The sequence below is a fragment of the Carcharhinus amblyrhynchos genome, chromosome 25, assembly GCF_965287045.1.
Source record: "Carcharhinus amblyrhynchos chromosome 25, sCarAmb.v2.hapA, whole genome shotgun sequence".
Classification (NCBI taxonomy): domain Eukaryota; kingdom Metazoa; phylum Chordata; class Chondrichthyes; order Carcharhiniformes; family Carcharhinidae; genus Carcharhinus; species Carcharhinus amblyrhynchos.
In genome coordinates, this window is record NC_137348.1 from 28,375,398 (window position 1) to 28,399,430 (window position 24,033).

General features: G+C 42.1%; 1 protein-coding gene across 1 annotated transcript in view; it reads left to right on the top strand.

The window, feature by feature from the left end:
• The first annotated feature begins 12,070 nt into the window (after positions 1-12,070).
• Positions 12,071-24,033, top strand: part of cacna1ba (calcium channel, voltage-dependent, N type, alpha 1B subunit, a) — a 621,447-nt gene continuing 609,484 nt past the window's right edge. Inside the window, exons 1-3 of the mRNA XM_080212160.1 lie at positions 12,071-12,336; positions 14,670-14,775; positions 22,775-22,914. Coding sequence (XP_080068286.1) covers positions 12,071-12,336; positions 14,670-14,775; positions 22,775-22,914 — 512 coding nt within the window. The remainder of the gene's footprint in view (positions 12,337-14,669; positions 14,776-22,774; positions 22,915-24,033) is intronic.

Below are 24,033 nucleotides of genomic sequence, written 5' to 3' on the forward strand. Positions count from 1 at the left end.
TATAGGGTAAGGGATAGCTGATTTCTTTCCCTAAAGAACATTAATGAATCAGATGGTTTTTTCCAACAATTGACAATAGTTTCGTGGTCATCAGTAGATTGTTAATTCCAGATTTTTTAAAATTCAAGTTCTACCATCTGCCGTAGCGGGATTCGAACCCAGGGCCCCAGAACATTAGCTGAGTTTCTGGGCTAACAATCTAGCAATAATGCCACTAGGCCATGGGCTCCCCTGTAAGAATCCTGCCACTCATTGAAAATTTCCCCAGCCCTCTACTTTTCCTTCAATGTGCATTAAATTCAAAATACTTGTCCTCATTGATGAGTCCTTCTCTACCTCTGCAACCACCTCCAGCTTATGTGTCAGTCTATGCCATCTGCTATTTCGACTCATTCGTTGCTTCCTCCCCTGCCTACGTTCCAGTTTTGGTGGAAGATCCTTATTTCCTTGGCCCTACAGTCTGAAACACTCTGCCGAAATCCCTCTGTTGTGCCAAATCTTTCCCTTCCTTCAAAAACCACTTCAGAACTTTCTCTTTTTGTTTTGGTTGCCTCTTCTAAAGTTTCTATCACTGCTCCACTGCTTGGTGTTATTAATACTCTTGTGAAACACATTGAAGGGGGTGACATAGTGAGGGTTAGCAGTACTATCTCACAACACCAGGGACACGGGTTTCGATTCCTGGCGTGGGTCACTGTCTGTGTGGAGTCAGCACATTCTCCCTGTGTTTGCATGGATTTCCTCTGTGTGCTCCTCCCACAGTCCGAAAGCCGGGCTGGTTAGTTGCATTGGCCATGCTAAATTCCCCTATGAGTGTACCCAAACAGGTGCCAGAGTGTGGTGACTAGGGGGTTTTCACAGTAACTTCATTGCAGTGTTAATGTAAGTCTACTTGTGATACTAATGAATAAAGTCAATTAAACTTTAAATATCTTGGGCTGAATTTTCCCATCCCATGCGCCATGGGAATCATAACAGGCAGGGGCGGACCATGCAAAGATCCGTTGACCTCAGGTGGGAATTTCTAACCTCGAGGCGAGCACAGCTTGAAAATCCTGCCTCTCATTTTAGATGAGGTTTTCATGAATAGACAGAAACATTTTTGAGCCCCCCACTAAAAATCACTCCACTCTTTAAACAAAATCACATTGTATATTTGATATTTTGTGTTCAATGTGCAATTGTTTGCAAATGTATCTTCTGTTAGCTTTTTCCCTTAGATGTCAATTCACAACAGGAGACCCTTATCGAGACAACAGCCCAATCCATAATCAAACACCCCAATGGAGACAATAGACTAGTGTGCAAATAAACAAGAGATATTGTGCTCAGGAGAGGCCATATTGCAACTCCCTTATATCATTCCAAACTACCCATGTCTTCTTTTCTTTCTTTTGTTTTAGGTAATTATGATACATTGTCATCCCATACCCATCACCCATCCCTTCAGGCATGGTATAACAAATAGAAAAATAAAAACTTTCAGGCTGTCATTGGAACAACAAGAGAATGTTGCCCATTTTAAGTGGAGATCATTTATTTTTACTGCTATTCATTGATAAATTCCTGCTATTTTTCTTTCGGTGGTGAATAGGCAACAAATTATTTCCTTAAGAATTTGAGGTAGAAAATATTATAAAATCCCATGAGTTACCTACCAAAATTTGGTTGCAGAGAGATCTGAACATTATATTCATTTTGTCCACTCCTGATTAGTGCCATGCATGTTATACTTATGATGGTACTGTGCCTTTTAGAAATGTATTTGAGATATGTTCTTGTGCAGTATTGGCTGTTGCAGTTTTATGCGCTCAGAGCTGTAGTATTTATCAGCATCCTCTTTTGTTGCTGCAGCAGCATAATTGTTCTAATGACCAGCATGTTGTTTCTAATCCAAACAAATATTGTTTTCTCCTGGGATTTTGCAGAGTCGGGCTTAATTGGGATGATTGGCATGTATTATCATGTGATGGGGAAACTGGGCTTACACAGAATATTCAAGCTTAGATGCTACTTTTGAGTAAAAAGAGAGCCGTTCCTGTCTTTCCCCTTTTTGAAGTTGGAGACTGGAATCTGCCAGAAGATAAATTTCTTTCTTAGAGATTCTGCTGTATGAGTCTAAATCTTTCTCTGAAAATTGTTACCTGGATCTCTGTCCAGAAGTGTTAAAAAGCTGAAAATCCAGCATGACATATGCATACTTGTTTTTGTGCTAACTAATTCTGAAGAAGTGTATGTTTATGGGGTATGACTTTAAATTGGAACAACAGAGATAGCTAACTGTTAAGAATTGTACTTTGCCATGTCTATGTATTTTAATTGATAAAAGTTATGCTAATAATTTTTGTTATGTTCTAACTGTGTTCTTAACTAAAGTTTGCTTTGATAAAGCTTCCCGATGGATCAATTGAATCATACATGTTGTGAATCACCTTATGTTCACCCTAATGCCAAAATCAAATGCAAAAGTTGAGGTTTTAGCTAACTGCATAACATACCTTGGAGTTTCTGATCTGGGCCTGAACATATTTATGACACAAATGTAATGTCTATGCACTTTGGGCTTGATTTCCAGTAGATAAAGAAACAGAAGCTTGCATCTTATAAGAAGATGCAGACATTGTTTTGGTAAATGTTTGAATGAGTTTGAGTTTAATTTTCATTTTCCTATTCTAAATTTATATCATTCTATTGTTAGTTACTTTAAATCTGTGCCCTCTTGTTCTTAATGAATCAATGGGTGCTAAGAACCGACTTTAGTAATATTCGATGAAAAGAAAGAAAACGAGTAACCATTTGTAAGGATTGCAAGTTACAACACACAATTGACCTAAGCAACATATGTATGTATCTACTCTACAAGTGTTTTATTTATATGGAAACAAAAAGATTTAATTTAATAACTGGTTTATTTGAAATTTTAAGTAGGTACTACTACCTTTAATTCTGATTTTCAGAATTCACTGACATTCCATTCTTTTTAGTTCTAAAATATTCTAAATATGATTTGAAATTGGGACTATTGGAAATTTACAGTTTGAGTAGAAATGTGTGATCTCTAATTGCTTAACCTACTATGAGCATATAGAATCACAGGAGGCCATTTGGCCTCTCAACCCTGCACTGATAACAATCCCACCCAGGTCCAATCCCTGTAACCCCATTTACTTATTCCGCTAATCCCCCTGACACTAAGGGGCAATTTAGCATGGCTAATCCACCTAACCCACACACCTTTGGACTGTGGGAGGAAACTGGAGCACCTGGAGGAAACCCAACCAGACACAGGGAGAACATGCAAACTCCACACAGACACTCTCCAGAGTAGGAATTGAATCGGGTTCCCTGGCGATGTGAGGCAGAAATGCTAACCATTGTGCCACTATAACACCCATACACTTTGCACAACTACAGGACTGCACCAGGGCTTTGCATTCCAATAATTTTAAATGATTCCAATGAATTCAAGGTTCATCAACCTAGTTGAATTCTGGGGATGTGAAGATTTTGGCATAAACTTACGCAGCTGAAATGCCGGCTAGTAGGGATGGCAGAACATGACACATCACCTATCACTGCAGCTTGCGTGAACCAATTAAAATGCACACGCACACACAAACACACACACACACAATCTTGCAAAATTTAGCCTCTCAGATTTTATTTTAAATACATGTCCTCATCAGGTTGTACCTACCCACTGCCAAATAAGCAAAATAAGCTTTGAATGATTATAGCCATAAACTTCCGTTGAACAAATATGTTGAGGAGGCAGGCGTAACTGAATGGCTTTTGCGTGCAGAGGGAGCATGATTCCAAAACAATAATGATCTTCTAGATCAAGCAGAAGTTTTTAAAAAAATTGTGAATAAGCTCAAATCTATGACATGAACCTCCACTAAGGCAGAGAAGAAGGAAAATGAGATGCATTAATAAGTCGTTGTTGGAAAGAAGTCAATCTTGTGGGTAGGGTAGAAAGAAATTATGTTCATTTTGAGGTGCCAAGAAGAAATAAGAGTAGGGAACTGAAGAAGTAAGGCATATTTGTATTTTTTTAGAAGGAACAAGAATGTTTATTGCGATTGAGGTGAGAAAGGCCTTGATGTATGTAGAGAAGAGACAATGATTCTTTTTTGGATCGCAAGGTACTACAGGTGTGAATGAGTTATGTACAGCACAGGTGTTTTTCTTATTCATGGTTCATCAACTGCCTGCCATCTGTTTTGATCATAGTAACAAGTTTACATTTTGTGTGTGTTTTTAATCATGTTTTTAACAATCTTTTCCCACGTGTTTGCAGCACATGTATTTTGGCAGCTGCCCAAATGTTGTTCATTGCTCCCTTGTTGTGATGCCATTGGAAGCTGTGCCACACTGCTGATCTCACAGCTACATTTTCTGTAATGTCTGGAGGGTGTACCTGTTGGACACGTCTGACTTGTGGAGAAGTTCTTCAGTTTCATACAAGGGTCTAGATTTTCAAATGGTTGTTAGGGCAAGCAGAATGTGTAATCATTCCTGAAAGTCTTTGTTAGTACATTCCAGTAGAACTTGAGAATCAGCAACTTGGAGTAATATTTTTTGGACAAGAAAATGTAAATTTTAAACATAATTATAGATTTCATTTGAACCCACATTAGAGGGATCTGAATGGGACATGCTAATATTCTGCCACGCATTCTTATGCACATTTCCAGTGTGTGTGTGTGACAATCATAGAATAGAATCCACACAGTGCAGAAGACGCCATTTGGCCCATCGAGCCTGCACTGACTGACTGACAGATTATCTTGGTCAGGCCCTTTCCCCCAGCCCCATCTTAACAAACATTTACTTTAGCTAATCCTCCTAATTTAAACATCTTGTGACACTGAGGGGCAATTTAGTGAGGCTAATCCACCTAACCTGTACATCTTTGGCATGTGGGAGGAAACCAGAGCACCCGGAGGAAACCCACGTAGGCAGGGGGAGAATGTGTAAACTCCACATAGACACTCACCCAAGGCCGGAATTGAACCTGGACCCCTGGAAATATGAGGCAGCCGTGCTAACCACTGTGCCACAGTGCTGCCCCAACACTCCAATGTCTTTCCATTACCTACCTATTTATCAAATCCAATATTCAGACTCTGCAAAGCCTGTTAAATAATATTCCAAAAAAAAGACATTTTTGTAAACCTGAATAATCTACCTATATAATCGTAGAGGTTCCAGTATTGGGGATTGTTGAGCAAGGTGTCACAGCTATGTAGTCTATTATTAAAACTAAACCAAAAACCAGTCTGAAAACTTTTCTTAATTCCATTAGATATTTTGTGATGAGATCTTGTCAAATGCTTTCTCAAAGCTGAGATGTTTATCAACCATATTTCATTTCACCACTGACATGACTACAGCTGAGTTTCAATTCCCTTAGCTCTACACGATTTGTATAACATGCAGGAATGTTGGTTTTCATTATCTTCTTATTAGAAGCTTAAAAAAAATCCTCTCTGTCAAACTCCAGTCCTCAGTTATATTTCACAGAATCATGGTATCCAAGTATTCTGAAATCTCACATTTTCTAATAGGGGTACGATGTAGATGTGACTGCAACAGCTGCCAATGTGATTGACTCTTGGTTTCATTGTGAAGTGAACTAACAGGGCATTGAGTTGTGTCAAACTTAGAGTAATTGGGAAGGGCAATAAACACTGATCTTCCCAGTGAGACACACATCCTAAAAATGAAAGCCTATCAAGAAATTGCATACATGATTTTCACTCTTTGTATGAGCCAATAATGATGAAAGACGACTAGCTTTGGGCGGGATTTTACGGCCTCACTCGGGTAAGACTGGAAATTCTGCCTGTGGTCAACAGAGATTTCCTTTGTAGGACCCTCGCCCACACTGATTCCGTGGCGGGCGAGTGGTAAAGTTTCAGTCATTGTGTTCCACTCCTTCACTATTCTTCAGTGTATTCTATCTGAGGGGAATTAGCATTGATTAGTGGCCAGCATGGTGGCACTTTGCTTAGCACTACTACCTCACAGCGCTAGGGATTGAAGTTCGATTCGCAGCTTCGAGTGGCTGACTGTGTGGAGTTTGCATGTTTTCCCCATGTCTGCGTGGGTTTCCTCTGGATGCTCTGGTTTCTTCCCACAATCCAAAGATGTGCAAGTTAGGTGGATTGACAAGTGCTCCTTAGTGTCCTTAGTAAATTGCTCCTTAGTATCCAAAGCTCTGTAGGTTAGTGGGATTAGCCCGTTAAATGTGTGGCGTCATGAGGATAGGATGTGGGTAAAATGCTCTGTTGGAGTGTTGGTGCAGACTTGATGAACCAAATGCCTCTTCCTGCACAGTAGGGATATTATGATTCTATGATTGACTGTGCAGTGCTAAATTTACTGATAATTAACATGGAAGTTAAAAAATTTAAAAATGCTAAGGAACATATTTATTGATGTTGAGCAATCATATTTGTAATATGAATAAAGCAATAAAAGGTCATTTTTTTTCCTATGGTCATTGAGAGAGAACTATCTGTTAGTGTAATCATGATGCTGTATCAGAGGAATATATTGTACTTATTAATAGGCAGAAGCAGAACATGGAAATTCTTATCATAGCCTTAGTTTACAATTAATAACATCATTTATGTTCAATTTTTCAGTAAATATTTGTCATATCCTCCATCATTACCAAAGTAAACAGGTCAAATGTATAAGACCATAATTTTTGTATGTTATATTACTTTAATAATTAAAACCAATAAATCATTTCGGTTTTGATTTGATGGTAGGAATTGCTCATGTTTAGACAAATGCACTTCTGATCAATCATCTACTAACGTCTAGGGGATTTTCACAGAAACTTCACTGCAGTGTTAATGTAAGTAACTTGTGGCTAATAAATAAACTTTAGTTTACTTTAATGCCTCACTAACTTTTCATACAATTGTGTAATGTTATTTTTCCATTTTTATTTAGTTTCAATTCAGTCCAAAGTTGTGCGGGCTAGGTGGATTGGCCATGCTAAATTGTCCCTTAGTGTCACGGGGATTAGTAGGATAAATACCTGGAGTTATAAGGGTAGGGCCTGGGTGGGATTGTTGTCAGTGAAGGCTTGATGAGCCCAATGGCCTGTTTCTGAACTGTAGGGATTCTATGATTCACACATGATAAAATTATATCATAAGGGCCAAAAGTTAGAGATGTCTACCTGAAGAGCAGGATTTATCTTCTGCCAGGGTTCTCACTTATAGCCACGTCAAGTGGCTCAGGATGAAACTTTTGCCCCTTTTTTGGGAGGAAGTTCCAGCTCCAAGTGCTGACAGCTAATCAGATGGGCAGGAACTCTCTGGTCCATTGGGAGGGGTGGTCATTGCTGGAACTGCACCCAGTCATCATGGAACTGATGGAGAGGTGGGTTAGTGGGGTTGGGGTGTTGGTGCTGTGGTGGGGTTTATCCACACTAGAAGTCTTGCAAAGGGGATTGGAACTGGTCTACAAGGAGAGTGGGAATAACTAGGGATGGGGGAGGGGCAGACCTTGTGAAGTAGGAACGCCCTTTTCCCGACAATAACCAGAGGGGAGTGAGATCTGGCAGATTTTCACCCTGGCTCTCTCCTCCACTTGCCACAGGAAAACCTGTAGTGGGTAGGGAAAGGTCATTCAATGACAATTAATTGGCTGGTTAAAAGCTTCATTTGGACTAAAGGTGGGTGACAACCCAATACCTCCCCACGAATGGGCGTAAAATTGTGGAGTGGAGGGGGTGGCAGGTATGCACCTGTAAAGGCACGCATAGCATTATGCCAACTTTTATACTAATCACAACCACTTGGCAACCCACCCCGGGGGGATGTTGGTCCCAACATGTTTTATGTTGGGACCTACATTGAGAATAAAGATGTCTAAAACTTGTCCCAGATTTTTGCGGCAAGTAACCAATTGGCCACAGCCTAATTATGGATTTTGCACTGGAATTTATGGCTATTAGAAATTTAAAATGGTTTGGTATCTGCTGTACAGAGATCTGGGAACCAACTGTGTTGTCAGTATTTTACGACCTCTCCCACCCGAGGCTTGTAAGATCCCACCCAAGGCCAATGGAGAATGCCGTTCTGCGAGCCTTACCCACCCCGATCCTGGGGCTATCAATAAAATTCCGGCAACATCTCCTCAGCCAAGCAGATTGCAGAACCCTTGGTGTGATTTTGAATCAGGAAGTACAAGTTAAAGTAGTTCTTTCAAAATCAAACCATTTACAGAAAACGAAATACTGAAGGGGGAAAGAATGACATTAAGATGCATTAAAGAGACAGAAAGGAAAAAATTAAGAAACTTAGTTTCTAAAATTTCCCAACTGAAATTCAAATGAATGAGACTTCATCCATGGCTGGACAAAATATTGCTTAGTTCCAGATTTATATTCAAAGTTGCTACTGGAGCACCCACTGAATTATAGCTTCCTAACCCATGAGAAGTTGATCAAGAGGGGAAATAAATTAAAAATAATTTCAGTTCTCAGTTAGATTTTTTTGTATTTTATATAAAGTCTGGCTCAGATTTTTAGTTCAGTGGAATTGACTAAATAGCAACAGTGAAGAACAGAACATTGAAATGAAATTTATTTTCATATAGAAAATAACAATCCTGGTTAATGTAAGTAATGTAATGTGGATGCTGTAATTTGGAACAGACAGAGAATGTTGGAGAAACTCAGCAGCTCTGGCAGCACCTGTCAAGAGAGAGAAATAGAGGCCAGAATTCTTTGACCTCGCCTGCAGTTAGGCTTATCCAGTCCTGCTGCTGTGAACAGAGACTGGGCTGAGCACTGCTGAAATTCTTCATTCTTGCGGAAGCAGTAGTGAGGTGTGTGAGACCGGAGAATCCTGGCCTGAGTTAATGTTTCAAGTCTATTTGACTCTTCATCTGAACTGTCTGATTTCTCAGATTCTCTGTTTGATCCTAATTAATGATCCAGTTATCAGATTTAAATTGGTGCTGAGAATATTCATATGAAAGTATATTTTAATAAATAAATTATAACATTTACAGAATTAAAAGTTAGGTCTTCCTATTATTATTAAGCTGCATTAAAGCATTAAGTTTTATAACATTGCAATTAGTAAACCTAACTGTGTTTGGGAAAAATTACAATTTAAAGAACAAAAGACCTTATAGTAATATGTTTTATTAAAACATACAGGGGAAGCCCCATTTGGCTGACATAATTAAACAGGCTTTGGTTAGACACACCACTCCTAAAACTTGAGCTAAAAGTGCAATCGGGTGTTATTAATTGTCGCCAGGACCTTGGGGTGATTCTGCCAAAAGCACTGAATTGGTGGGAAAACTGTTCTAGAGCCTTACTGTCTTGTCAGTTCAACTTCAGACTCGAATCTCCACACTCTGTGCACTGCAGAGATCCCAATCTTGAGTCTCATTAAAAACCCGAGGAGGTGGGGCCTATTCGCATCCGAGTTTGACAGTTCTGGAACACTGCTCATGTGCAGTTGTCCCGATCTGTCAGTCTCCCTGTTTACTGGCCAGCAATCAGGATCCTGCGGTGCTGCCCCTCCAGCAATCCCCAAGGCCCGATTGCGGCCCCCACGACAATTCCCGGGCCAGCCCTGACACCTCTCAAGTCCTGGAGTGCTCCAATATCCAGCTCGACCCCCCACCCCCAGCCCCCTGACCCTGGCAGACTGCCCCCCCCCCCCCCCCCCCCCCCACTGATGCCCCTGAGGTCAGATCCCCCTGGAAGGCAGGCCCTCTCCTCTCCCTGGCAGATCGCACCCTCTTCCCCGGCAGACCAGCCCTGCCCCAATTACCGCTCTCCCTCCATCCCAGACTGATCACCATGCAAAGTGGCAGTGGGACCCCCTTACCCCCATCAATTACACCTAGGCCCTGCCCACAATAGTCCTGCCCCCTTGGTACTGCCCAATGCCTGGTGGGCAATGCCAAGGTGTCCCTTGGCACTGCCAAGGTACCCATGCCCAGGCAGCAGCACCACCCTCCACTGCTTGACCCCCTGGGGGGTCCCGATTGCCCCCCCTTCATTCCAGTAGGATCTCTCACTAGTTCTCCAAACATGAGGAGCTACTCTAAACCCCGTTGGAATGAAGTACTCCTGGTGGGGTGGGAGATTCAATCGGGACTGGTAAGTTCCCGATAATGACGTTTAAAATACATTCAAAACATGTTGAAAAAAGACTCAAGTAACTTACCTGTCTTCCAGCTCATTTCCAGTGTGATCTGGACTGCGACTGTTCGTCAGCTCTTGGAGATGTACATGCATTCCCGATGCATGTGCAAATCCCGATACAAGGCCGGCGATGCACATCTCCCACCCTGACCTGCCAGACAAGTTGTGGGCTGGGATGGGAGAATCAATCTCTCTTACTACAGAATTATGGAAGAAGTCATATCTGAGTAGCAGCATATTAAATATGTCTCAGCTCTGTGATAAATTCATCATAAGTAAACATTAATAATCTTTAAGACCCAAATTAAAAATACATTGAGAGTGTAACAGGATTTGTGACTGAGGAAGATCAAATTTTGTCCATCATCGTGAACATTTTACGGATGTTACACGCACACACACAGTGGCACAGTGGTTAACATTGCTTCCTTACAGTGCCAGGGACCCGGGTTCAATTCCTGGCTTGGATCACTTTCTGTGTTGAGTCTGCATGTTCTCCCTGTGTCTGCATGGGTTTCCTCCCACAGTCTGAAAGATATGCTGGTTAGGTGCATTGGCTATGCTAAATTCTCCCTCAGTGTACCCGAACAGGCGCCAGAGTGTGGCAACTGGGTGATTTTCACAGCAACTTCATTGCAGTGTTAATGTAAGCCTGCTCGTGACTCTAATAGACAAACTTATTCCCACACGGAGTGCTTTACAATCCTATTTGCTCGCATTTTTGTGTCCAATACTGGTTAAACTGTTGCTACAAAACCTGTTGAGGTTTTTTTAAAGAAGGGAAATATATTGAGGTCATTTACAGCACCGGCCAGCGATGAATGGGATTGCCGAGAACCCTGTGTGAGAATAACTGGAAGGGGGACAAGGATTTACATGTGAAGTGGGAGGATTGCAGAGGCAGCATCTTCAGGTTGGGGAAAGAGAGGGAGGCAGGGAGCTCTGAAAAGGGTGAATGAAGTTTGGATTGTAGAGGGATATATATGTCTGTGTGTGCGTGTGAAAGTTTCATGTGACCGCGCTGGCGGCGTGCACGGTGTGGGTGTGCCCGTTGCTCTGCCGTGCACGAGAAGAGGGGGAGGAGGCGCGTGCACGTCGGGGCACGCCTTGTCTTTGTTGGGCTTTTCTTTGTTCCTCTTGGAAGTGAGAAGCGCTTCCTCGGGCACACCTTACCCAGCCCGGGCAGGGGCAATCCCCCTGTGTGGGTGGGAGGCTTTGAGTGCCCCCCCCTTCCAAGTGGCAGCGAGGGCAGGCAAAATGCCAGGGTGCTAATTCCTGATGTGTGTATGTGTGTGTGTGTGTGTGAAGAAACAAGAAGCCAACCCCTCCCACCAGTCTAAAAAAAATGATTTGGAAATAAAGCTGGAGTGTTCTTGCTGATTGGTTTCGAGACATCACATGGGTAGGTTTCTATAAGGGATTGAAATTGACAAATTTGGTTACTTCCAGCATCTGGAAATGTGACAGCTGCTCCTGGTGTGACTCCTGCTTTCAAAATATCCACCTAGACAGGAGGAGGGGGAAGGAAAAATAACAATTAAAGAGGCAGATGCATTTATTTTAACAACTGTTCGCTTTCTTAGGCGATGCCTGCTGCTGCCTCTCCCTCCCAGCTGAGGTTGTGCTGAAGCCTCTGGAAGTTATGGCATTGAGACTGAAGACTTGCCCTGGCGTCGCCCACATTTGAGAGGAGGCTGCCTGGCATCGTTCCTGCCCTCCCTCCCACCCTCCCTCGCCGCCTTCTGCCTCCGATGCCCCCCCCTGCCCGCAGCCAGGACCAGGAGGACTCACCAACCCCCTCGCCGCGTCTGTGATGCGTCTCCCTCCCGCCGCTGATCTCAGGTGGGATTTTAACGTCTGGTTTACTTTTCCAGAATGGCTCGCTTCGGGGACGAGGTGTCAGCTCGCTATGGAGGCGCGGGTCCCGCCGGCGGAGGCAGAGGGGCGAGCCGCCACGGTGGCCCCCAGGCTGCCCAGAGAGGCATGTATGGCTCCAAGTCGATGGCTCAGAGAGCCCGGACCATGGCTCTGTACAACCCCATCCCCGTCCGGCAGAACTGCTTCACAGTCAACAGATCACTTTTTATATTTAGTGAGGACAATATCATACGCAAATATGCCAAAAGAATAACCGAGTGGCCATATCCTTTTACATATATATGATATATGAATGGGGGGGAGGGGGGGAGGTACAGAGACATCCAGAGGTTGGGTTGGGGAGGATGCAGAATGACAGAGGTGGAAAATTGCCAGAGGTTAATCCCCCCTATTGCCTGGGCGTGTGTATGGGCAGCCAGGACCGGTGTGAGTGCTCTATGCTGAGAGTCTCAGAGGGGGTAGCTATTTGTTATTTATATACAATCACAGTCCCTATTGATTCTATGTGAGAGCAGTAAGTCTCGTCCACTGACACACGCTGTCTGATGCACGGGCTGTGTGATAGATATGTATTTATCTCCTCCAGTCTGCCTCCCCCCCACAAGGCCATTTACAGGAATTAATCAATTCCTTAGCAATGGTCAATAGATTCCCTCCTCCCTCTTTTAAAATCCATATTAGAGAACTAATATGGATATTATTGGGTGAATGGACCGCCCCAGTGATTTTGTGCATTGCGAAGGAAACACTCGCACCGAATGTATTGCCAACTTGTGCAGCGTAGAGGGGAAGCTTTTTTAAAAGAAAAGTCCTCGTATTCGTGCCAAGAGTCGGTTTCCCCAAAGAAAGCAACACTCGCCCCCCCCCCCCCCCCCCTCCCTTTACATGGGAGATCACGGCAGCAATGCAAGGCGTTTTTCGCTCTCTGTTGAGAAAGTTGCTGAATCTGTGTGTGTGTGTGTTAAATGTGCTGGGAAATAGTATCGAGGCGGAGGGCGCTGTTCACTGTGAAATGCCGCTGTCCATGGTGCTGAAATGCGCCCACGTCTCCACGTAGACAGCGACCCGGCTGGGAGAGGGCGAAACCCAGGCTGTGGGGAGGCGGCGGAGGGAATCATCTGCTCTATAGGAGGGACACACCTTATTTTTTTAAAATTAGGGTGGCAAGTAGGCTTACATTAACACGGCAATGAAGTTACTGTGACAGTTCCCTCGTCGCCACGCCTGTTCAGGTACACTAAGGGAGAATTTGGCATGGCCAGTGACATCTAACCAACACATCTTTCGGACTGTGGGAGGAAACTAGAGCACCCGGAGGAAACCCACACAGACATGGGGAGAACGTGCAGACTGCACACAGTCACCCAAGCCGGGAATCGAATCTGAGTCCCTGACGCTGTGAGGCAGCAGTGCTGTGTGTGTATATGTGTGTGTGTGTGTGTGAGAGAAAGGCTTTCTAATATATCTGGGTATACACAAAGCGACCAAACTTTGTCAACCCCACTGCTTAAGGTTTGTCCCCAACAGTGGCTAATATTTACAGAGCGGAAGGCAAGTTTCTTGATTTAATGATGTGGGTGCTTTTTTTTCCCCCTTGGGATATGTTGCCTGCTGGGACAGGCGCTGTTGTCACTTCCACTGTCCCCAAACTTCAGCACAACTGGTGTTTGTCCCATCTGCTAGTTGTGGCACAGTGGTTAGCACTGCTGCCTCACAGCCCCAGAGATCCAGGTTCAATTCCCGGGTTTGGGTCACTGTCGTGTGGAGACTGCACGTTCTCCCTCCTGGTTTCCTCCGGGTGCTTTGGTTTTCTCCCATGGTCCGAAAGACATGCTGGTTAGGTGCATTGGCCGTGCTAAATTCCCCCTCGATGTACCCGAATAAGCACCAGAGTGTGGCGACTCGGGAATTTTCACAGTAACTTCATTGCAGTGTGAATGTAAGCATACTTGCGACATTAATAAATAAACTCAAAAATATCCACATCACTAAACACTGCCTCTTTTCAACTTCACATCCTTTGTGTTGAGGGAGAGAGTGTAAATAGTATCATTGGGATGGTTCTGGAATTCAATATGTTAACCCTGAAGATGTCTACATCCTTTTTGGCTGAAACTGGGTGGCACAGTGATCTGGATGGCACAGTGATTAGCACTCTGCCTCAAATGCCAACAACCAGGATTCAAATCCAGGCTTGGATCGCTGTCTGTGTCGAGTTTGCACGTTCTCCCTGTGGCTGCACAGGTTTCCTCTGGGTGTTCTGGTTTCTTCCCACAGTCTAAAGATGTGCAGGTTAGGTAGATTAGCCATGCTAAATTGCCCTTTAGTGTCCCAAAATGTGTAGGTTAAGGGGATTAGCAGGGTAAATATGTGGGGCTATGGAGTAAGCCTGGTGAGAGTCAGAGCAGACTCAATGGGCTGAATAGCCTCCTTCAGCACTGTCGGGATTCTCTGTTCTATGATTACCGAATGGTGCCAAACAATTACAAGTTTGAACCAAATTATCTTTTATTCCAAACAGTGTGCTTTTTTATAAGCCAAAAGCAGAAACAAAGTGAGTATAATTATGAAAGCTAATTTCCTTAACCTTGCTTACTCCATTTGAATACATGATACTAGCAACCATTATTGCAAACTGCATCGTCTTAGCTTTGGAGCAACACCTTCCTGATGGAGATAAAACGCCCATGTCTGAGAGATTGGTGAGTACCTTTGTGTTGGCCATGTTTTTCAGGCTCTGTGCTGTTCAGCTGCTTCTAAGCACTCTGTACTCTCTAAGAGAGCTACAGATTGGGTCATTTACATCAACTTTGCTACAACTGTTCCAATACCTTCAGTAAGTTTAAAGAGTTATCCTGGATTACACAGAAATGGACTATGTGGCCCAACTGGGCCAATCTTTGTTTATGAGCCATACGATGCTTGTCCATTCTATCAGCAAAAGGACAACTATCATATTATCTTGCTGTTAAACAAGAATATGCCCAGTTGTGGTTCTAAAAGCTGGGATTAAAGGGTGGGGGGGGGGGGTGGTGTGGGGAGATGAGTGAATGGGGGACAGTGTTGGTGGGACTTATTCCTAGTTAGAGAAGAAAATCGACAGAATGTGAAACTTAGCTTTTGTATCCATTTAAGTAAAAGGAGGAAAATTCAGATCACCACTTCAAGTGTAAGGACAAACACGTTCAGCAGGCAGCAGAGGGATAACCATTTACAAACAACACAGCAAATACACCTTAAACAACACAAACATACGTAAGTTGGAATTAATAGCAACAGTATGAAAATAATGAAGTGGACTGCGAAAGCAGAAAAGAAGCTACTTTCCTCGTGTAAGTAACACGTGGGGAAGATCTTTTTTCCCCTGGGCTATCCCCATTTTTGTAACAATATTTTAAACGGTTTCTTTATGGAAAACACAATCATTTGTAAATGACAAATAATAGCAAAATGGTTACCTGTTGAAAATAAAGAATTGATATCTCGATCCCGCATGGAAAGGGTCCTAAACTGCCTTTTGAGATCGCCTAGTTGGTTATGGTGAGTGTCCAGACCTCACTTTTGATGTTGTTCTCAAATAAGCCTCACTTCTGCATTGTCAATTTGAGGATTGTTACCACTATGTTACTGTCAGCAATGGGATGTTGAAAACTGTTCCACACAATGAGATCTAACCACGCTCTTCCCTGTGGCACATTAATCACTGAGACACATATTGTGCTTTAATGAGGCAATAAAGAATGAGAAGGCACCCATTTGTTTTTTCCTCTGGCCCCTTGTCATGTTTTAATGTTGATCAAGGTAAAACTAAATGCTGGAAAGGTGAAGGTCAACTACAGTTCATATAAATGAAACTGCTTGATTTAATTATTGTCAGTATTTGTGATTTTTCATCACATGAAGTTGACAGAAATTAAAAATGTGCCCGAGACACATTTATTCAAGGGTTTCATAGTTGTTCCGAACCAATCAAAATATCCTTCTGTCCCTTCACTATAATCTAATTCATTCACTAAAACAGAAATTGCAAGTGAAGTATCATTTTCTTTTACATTGGTTAATCAATTTAGTAATCAACCTCTAACACCAATGATTTCTTAAAAATCTTACACTCTCCACTGACTCATTTGATGAAGACAATGTACAACTGGACAGTTCCATCCATAAAGTATCAAATTTAACCCTCAGCCCACGCCCCACTAATTCAATTCATTGGTGACAACAGTGCTGCCATTAATTTTTGGTGTTCTTGGTTCAAATGGGAAGACCACTCAGGATTCCTGCTCCTAATTTTTAATTACTCGCACCTGCTGGAAAGAGCACATAGGTGGACATTGAAGATGAGAACATGGTTCACCTTAGTGTTGCCCCAGTTGAATTCTCTATGTTAGAATCATAGAATCTCTATAGTGCAGAAGGAGGCAATTTGGTCCAACAACCCTGCATCAACAACAATCCCACCCATAAATATCTCCCAATTTCTATGTCTTTTAGCTTTGACAATGGGTCGTCTGGACTTGAAACATTAGCTATTTTCTCTCCTTAGAGATGCTGCCAGATCTGTTGAGATTTTCCAGCATTTTTCTCTTTTGGTTTCAGCTTCCAGCATCCACAGTAATTTGCCTTTTTCCACCCAGGCCTATGCCTGCAACCCTACATATTGCCTTGCTAATCCCCCTGACATCAAGGGACAATTCAGGCTGGCCAATCCACCTAACCTGTACATCTTTGGAGTGTGGGAGAAAACTGCAGCAGTCAAAGGAAATGGACACCGACAGGGAGAGAACATGCAAACTCCATACAGATGCTCACCCAAGGCCAACTGTGCTAACTACCATGCACTGTGCCGTCATCCGTAAATGTCACAGAACACTTTCTGACACAAACAAAACAATTACTTTATATTAATCTGCCCATGTTTTAAAATTTAAGGATGAGGGCATTATTGTATAGGTCACCATTTATTACCCAACTATAATGATTGCCCATGAGAAAGTGATGATGAGCTGTGATTGACAATTTTGTTAGTTCAAATTCTATCATGAAGAGGAGACATCTGGCTGATGTATCAACTTGTAGAGGTACATTCCAGCAGAATCAATGACATCAGGGAAAGAAATAGAAAGGAGGAAGACCTGGTGTAAAATTATTTTGCACACTTAACAAATCTTTTGCGCACTCAGCAACAAAGATATCAGAATATTTCTATTTTATAGCCACTATAAATTGGAGGGGTTAGTATGTAAGCTTGTCCAATTGTAACAATCCCTGATTAATGCTGCCTCAAGCAATAACCATGTTAACTGGATTATAAAATATGCAAGATTTGTTTTTTTTTTAATCTTTGCCGAATTGAAATCTATATTCGCTTGACATACTGTTCTACACAAGTGGGTGGACTCACCACCATATACTGTGGTTTAAACAGAGCACAGCAAATGGCTTATTGATTAATTTTCATAGCGAAGGCACAACTAGTACTAGCCAGATGAATTAACTAGAATGCGCCTTTCATTATAGAAGAATAAAATACTGATTGTCCAACATGACGTTTTAAAAAAATATTGTCATTTTAACTTTGAAAGAAAGAATTTCCATGTACACTTGCACGCCCACAATTACTCACTAATTGGCTATTGTAAACAAAAACGTTAAAAGAGAAGTGTCAGCTACCATTTTCAAGTGCCGTTTGGCTGTACGAAGTGAACTGCTAAATTATTGTCCACAACAAAAACAGAAAATGCTGGAGAAACTCAGCAGATCTGACAGCATCTAGGGTGAGAGAACAGAGCCAATGTTTGAGGCGGGTCCCCAAACCATAAAATCTCACCCGAGGTCAACAAACCTTTCCAAGTTCCACCCCTCGCCTGCTCTGATTCCCTTGGTCAGTGGAATGATAAAATTTTAGCATTCGAGTCTGAATGACCCTTTATCAGAGCAGTATTTTGCTTTTAAGTTGTTATTCATATTTAGTATTTCAAGAAGAAGATATCACAAGGTAAATCTTGCACTTCACCTATTTCTGCTTGTTCACATATTACAAAAACAAAATTAATTAGTGAAGTCATTGTGCAAAACTTGTTTTATGGATTTGCAATTCTTAGATGGGTAAAGTGTTTAAAGAAGTATTTCCTTTGGTTTGTAAAGTTTAATTAAGGATTCTTCACTTGCGGAGTGAAATGTTGAGGAGTGAAAGGTGATGATCTGCCTCAGACTTGTACTTTTGATGAAAGGCCTACAGTTGGTTTGTGTCCATGGCTAGTTAATGGGTAGCATTTTGCCATAATCCAGCAGTGCCACCCTCTTCTCACTCACTCTGTTCTGGCGATGCTTCACTGCATGGCCTGAATCAGCAGCTAAGCTGAACTGGAGAATGTTACGTGCCTTCATCCCCACATACGATTGAACACTACAGGTTAGGTGAATTGGCCATGTTAAATTGACTCTTAGGTGAGAATTTTACAGCGCACCCACCCGAGGTTTGTAAGATCGCGCCAGATGCCAACGCAAAATGCCGTTCTGCAAATCCCGCTGGGGCGGGTGTACCAGTAAAACCAGGGCTTAAGTGTCCCAAACTGTGTAGGTTTGAGGGATTAGTGGGGTTCCGGGGGTAGGGCCTGGGAGCGATGCTTTGTTGGAGAGTCAGTGCAGTCTCGATGGATTGTGTGGCCTCCTTCTGCACTGTATGAATTCTATGAGTCTATGTAATTTCAATACTGGCTGGAATTCTTAGTAGTATTACACGGCTCTGGTTTTATCAAGGCAATGGGTTTTTAAATTACAAAACACTAATGCTGAAGAGATTTTTAACAACTGTACAGCAAAAATATATGCAATGTCTGATGGCACATTTTACAAATAGTAATTGGCAATGTCATGATGTTTGCATGGGGGAGGGGGCAGGGCGTTGGGATGGGGGTTTGGTGGGTGGGAAGGAGGGGGATGCCTAACTAAAAATCTACATCCTTAAACCAAGATTGTGTTCTTCAATTAATAGGATCTGCAAAATGCCCTGAAAAAATATCAGCATTTCAATATTAAAACTATAATTCCTTGCAGTGAGTACCAATTTATGAATAAGTCATGACCTTCCAATTTTCTTGCAAGCAGACCAGAGCACGGTGTGGTTGAAAACTAATCATCAGCTGCACTTAGAGCTTTGGTCACAAAAAAGCGATGATACTGGTGCAAACTTTAAGAACTGTTCCAGGGTCAAATAAAGTGATTGTCAATTTGTTAAGCAAAGTACCACGGAATGCTGGAAATCTGAAATAAAAGCAAAAAAAACTGCTGGAAACTCTCAAACATCGGATCATCAACCTGAAACATTAACTGTTTTTCTTTCCTGGTTTCTGCCTGACCAGCATTTTCCGTTTTTACTTCGAGTGAAATGTGCCTTGTAAAACTGCAACAGTCCATAATTACATATTTTCAGCTCAGGATGTTACATTCAACATACATTACATTTGAAGTGTGACCTTCCTTTTTAGAAGTATCTGTCTTCAATCTGAAATATTCTTTGTAGCCCGTAACATGGTTCAGGCTCCTTAAGGGAAGTTAATTAATTCTGCTGGAAGTAGTTCCTAACCTGTTTCTGCTAATCCCTGTATATGAAGCTATGAATGAAAAACAGAGATCAAAATTACGCCTTCAGTGATGGATTACATTAAGAGTGCATTGGCATTGCAAGTTTGGTGTAATTGCAAATCAACTTTGGCTTTGGACAGATGCAAATGTTGAGGAGTATAAATCATGTATTAAAGACTGGCTTGACTGAAGTGCAAAGTGTAACCTGCTTCCCGGGGAGTCTCTTGCCCCTTTGCAATGATGTCATGACTCTGGATTCAGGTAGCATTTTACCATTAACTGCAGGGAAGGTGCCAAGACACTGGGCATGTAATGTAAAGACATTATTAAGATATAACCATCTGTGGCCATTGCAACATATAAATAATCTCTAGGGGTCGTGCTCATTGGATAAAAATTCTGACATAAGAACATAAGAACTAGGAACAGGAGGAGGCCATCTGGCCCCTCGAGCCTGCTCCGCCATTCAATAAGATCATGGCTGATCTTTGCGTGGATTCAGCTCCACTTCCCTGCCTGCTCAACATAACCCTTAATTCCTTCACTGTTCAAACATTTATCTATCTTTGCCTTAAAAACATTCAATGAGGTAGTCTCAACTGCTTCAATGGGCCGGGAATTCCACAGATTCACAATCCTTCGTGTGAAGAAGTTCCTCCTCAACTCAGTCCTAAATCTACTTCCTCTTATCTTGAGGCTATGCCCCCTAGTTCTAGTTTCACCCACCAGTGGAAATAACTTCCCTGCTTCTATTTTATCTATTCCCTTCATAATCTTATATGTTTCTATAAGATCTTTCCTCGTTCTTCTGAATTCCAATGAGTATAGTCCCAGTCCACTCGGTCTCTCCTCATAAGGCAACCCTCTCAACTCCAGAATCAACCCAGTGAATATCCTGTGCAGCCCCTCCAGTGCCAGTATATCCTTTCTCAAGTAAGGAGACCAAACCTGTACACAGTACTCCAGGTGTGGCCTCACTAGCACCTTACATAGCTGCAATATAATCTCGCTGTTTTTAAACTCCATCCCTCTAGTAATGTTAGGCAATGTTAGCATCTAGGCATGTTAATATACAGGTTAGTGCCAGACATTTTCCCACCAAATGTGTTTGTGTTTTCGGGTGGGCCACTGAGACGCTAAAGGCCTAGATCATGTATAACCTTACGAGGCAGATGGTGGAATGAAAGAACTCATCATCTGGGCCAATCTTGCACACACACAACAGCTGACTTACAGAAGGCACTGTCAAAGAATGACTTTCAAATTTTCTGGCTTAGCTTCTCAGCTAAAAGAATATTGTGCCACAATTGAAAAGAAGAAAAGTGAATTAAAAAAACCGTGGAGGGGGAGATCAAAAGAAGTGTTGGTAGGAGTGCATCACTATTGCAGGAAAACGAGGGCTTGGTTCTCAGTCTTGTTTATCAATAGGCAGTATTTTTTGAAATGGTAATTTCCTCCACATTTCTGCTTTGTATGCAGAAATGTCCAGTAGCTCTTAGATGCACTTGTTTAGCACAGTCTCATTCTGATGCAAGTATCCATTGGAACTTCTTTAGTTAATTGCATATTGAAGGAAAATTGTACATTTAAAAACCGATATAACAAAAGCCCAACTAGAATGATGAATTGAATGCTGATACATGCTACTGGCTGGAATGGTTTCCAAACATCTGTGATTCTTGTCAGTCTTTCCCTTTCCCTGCCCCACTTTTCACCTGATGATACTAATTCTTTCTCTGCTACTTCTATCTTAACCTGGTTGCAATGCCTTGTCTGTGAGCCTAGCCATTTTCTTTGCAAGCTATTTCATCATGGCTTGATAGCATAGCTAAACTTATTTCTGTCTTCAGCCCACATCCTCATCTGTGCACTTTTCACCAGCAGTCGTTGGGGATAGTATTCAAAAACTTGAACCTTGGTTGTTTCATCTACTTGGCCATGGGGCATGAACGGTAATTGTGACGCTCGTATTTTTAGTCCAGCTGAGAGTCAATTAGTCAAAGACTAAAAATTGAATCAGATCCGCGAGACTGAGGGATCCGAATCATTTGAGAGACTTAGGCTGTAATTAGAGGCGGGATTTTTCTCCCACTCCGCAGTGTGTTTTGCGGCGGCAGGAGAGGTGGCACACGCTTACTAGTGGCGGGATCTTATGGTCACACCGTTGGTTACAGGGTTTCCCACTGAATGCACCCACACACTGCTGGGTGTGTGCTGTCGTCAGGACCGTAAGATTTCATAGAACAGTACAGCACAGTACAGGCCCTTTGGCTGTTGATGTTGTGCTGATCTTTGTCCGAAACCAAGATCAAGCTATCCCATTCCCTGTCATTCTTGTGTGCTCCATGTGCCTATCCAATGACTGCTTGAAAGTTGCTAAAGTGTTCGACTCCACTATCACAGCAGGCAGTCCATTCTGTACCCCAACCACTCTCTGAGTAAAGAACCTACCTCGGACATCCCTCCTATATCTCCCACCATGAGCCTTATAATTATGCCCCCTAGTAACAGCTACATCCACCGAGGAAATAGTCTGAACGTCCACTCTATCTATACCCCTCATCATTTTATAAACCTCTATTAAGTTGCATCTCATCCTCCTCAGCTCTAAAGAGAAAAGCCCCAGCTCCCTCAACCTTTCCTCATTAGATCTACCCTCCAAACCAGGCAACATCCTTGGCAAATGTTTATTCTCAACTGCAAAGCAGGTTCTGCTTGTGCAATTTTGTTGGAAACCTGACTTCCTAATTGTACAGCACTGGTTTCTATCATTGTCACCAGTAATCCCCGTTTCATGCATGACTTATTATTGTTATATAATGGCGACGGTTTATATATTTAATTACCTTAATGTTTAATCTGATTAATGTTTAATGTGACTACCTCTATGTTTATCTGAATGCTGTTTTCCACATTACATCTTAAAAGCAAAGTCAGTTTGCGTCGACAATTAGATGATGTAAGCATATTCTAATAAACATCAGCAAGGTTGGCAAAAACCGGTAAAAAGAAAATGCTAAACCTTGTCCTTGCTATGGAGCAAATAACTTGAACAAGGTGTCATTTTACTGTCATCTGCTAGGATTTCTTACTGGTGGCCTGTTACTCTTTCAGGATGATACTGAGCCTTATTTCATTGGCATATTTTGCTTTGAAGCCGGGATCAAAATTATCGCCCTGGGATTCGCTTTTCATAAAGGTTCCTACCTTCGAAATGGATGGAATGTGATGGATTTTGTGGTGGTCCTCACAGGGTAAGTTGCTGAACTTCACAGCGCCTGCGCAGTTGTTTTATCTGAAAAGGTTTCGTGTGTTTCCCAGCTGGAATGTTGGAATATAAGACCATTTGTAATTGTGGAGCTTGATATTATTCTAGGTGGGGGGGCGGGTTCTGTTGTAGTCAGTTCAATGGAATTCCACCACCGACCCTCCAGTTTAGCCACTGTCCTAATTATCGGCCAGAAGATCCTCAGAACATTTCATTGCTCACTCTTCTGTTTTTATTTAACTTCCATCCTAGGTGAATGAAACTAATATTTGTTTTGTAGGTGTTATACTAGCCTTTTGTCTAAGTGCTCAAAGCAATGATTATCACAAAGTACAGTACCGAGATTTGGACACCTTGGATTATGCACCAGTTTTTAATTATCTACCACGAGGTCTCTCTCACATTAATAGATGGTGAGGCAGGCTCTGCTGTGCACTCATCCACAGATGGCCAATGCAGCATACCTCTTCATTGTGTGCAATGGCAAAAGTAAGCTTGTGTGGAAGTCGCTTTCTGAACTTGCTCTCAAAGTTACCTCAAAAGAATCATAAAATATAGAGTACTGTGCTATTTGATCTAGGCACACATTATATTGGATGTAACATTGAATTCCTGTTCATGCTTTGATAGTGGTCATTCTCCTATGTTTCCATACACGTTACATTAAAATGAATCATGCGGCAAGCATTGTCTAACTTGGGATGACTTGCAGGTTCATTTGTATGCTAATAGGAAAGAAGAAAGTCCATTTTTTGCCATTGTTGATTTGTAATAAGGATGTAGATTGCTAACATATTGTAACCCAACGCTAAAGCACTGACAGAATATCTTTTGAGTTTGAAGCAAAGCAGAATGCAGTAAGTAAATACCATCTGTGTAGAGAGATTTGCTTTAATGGTTTACGTAGGACGCTTCAGAATTGAAAAACGAGGAGATATGAGCACATTGGAAGGGTCATAAAAATAATAAGAGAGAGCAAGATATCCCAATCACTGAAAAATGATTTAATTTTAAGTTTCATATATTCAGTTGCACATTCACCATGAATTTGGTAACTAATTTCTAGTTCATTATCTACAATTTATCATTTATTATTCCCCAAGTT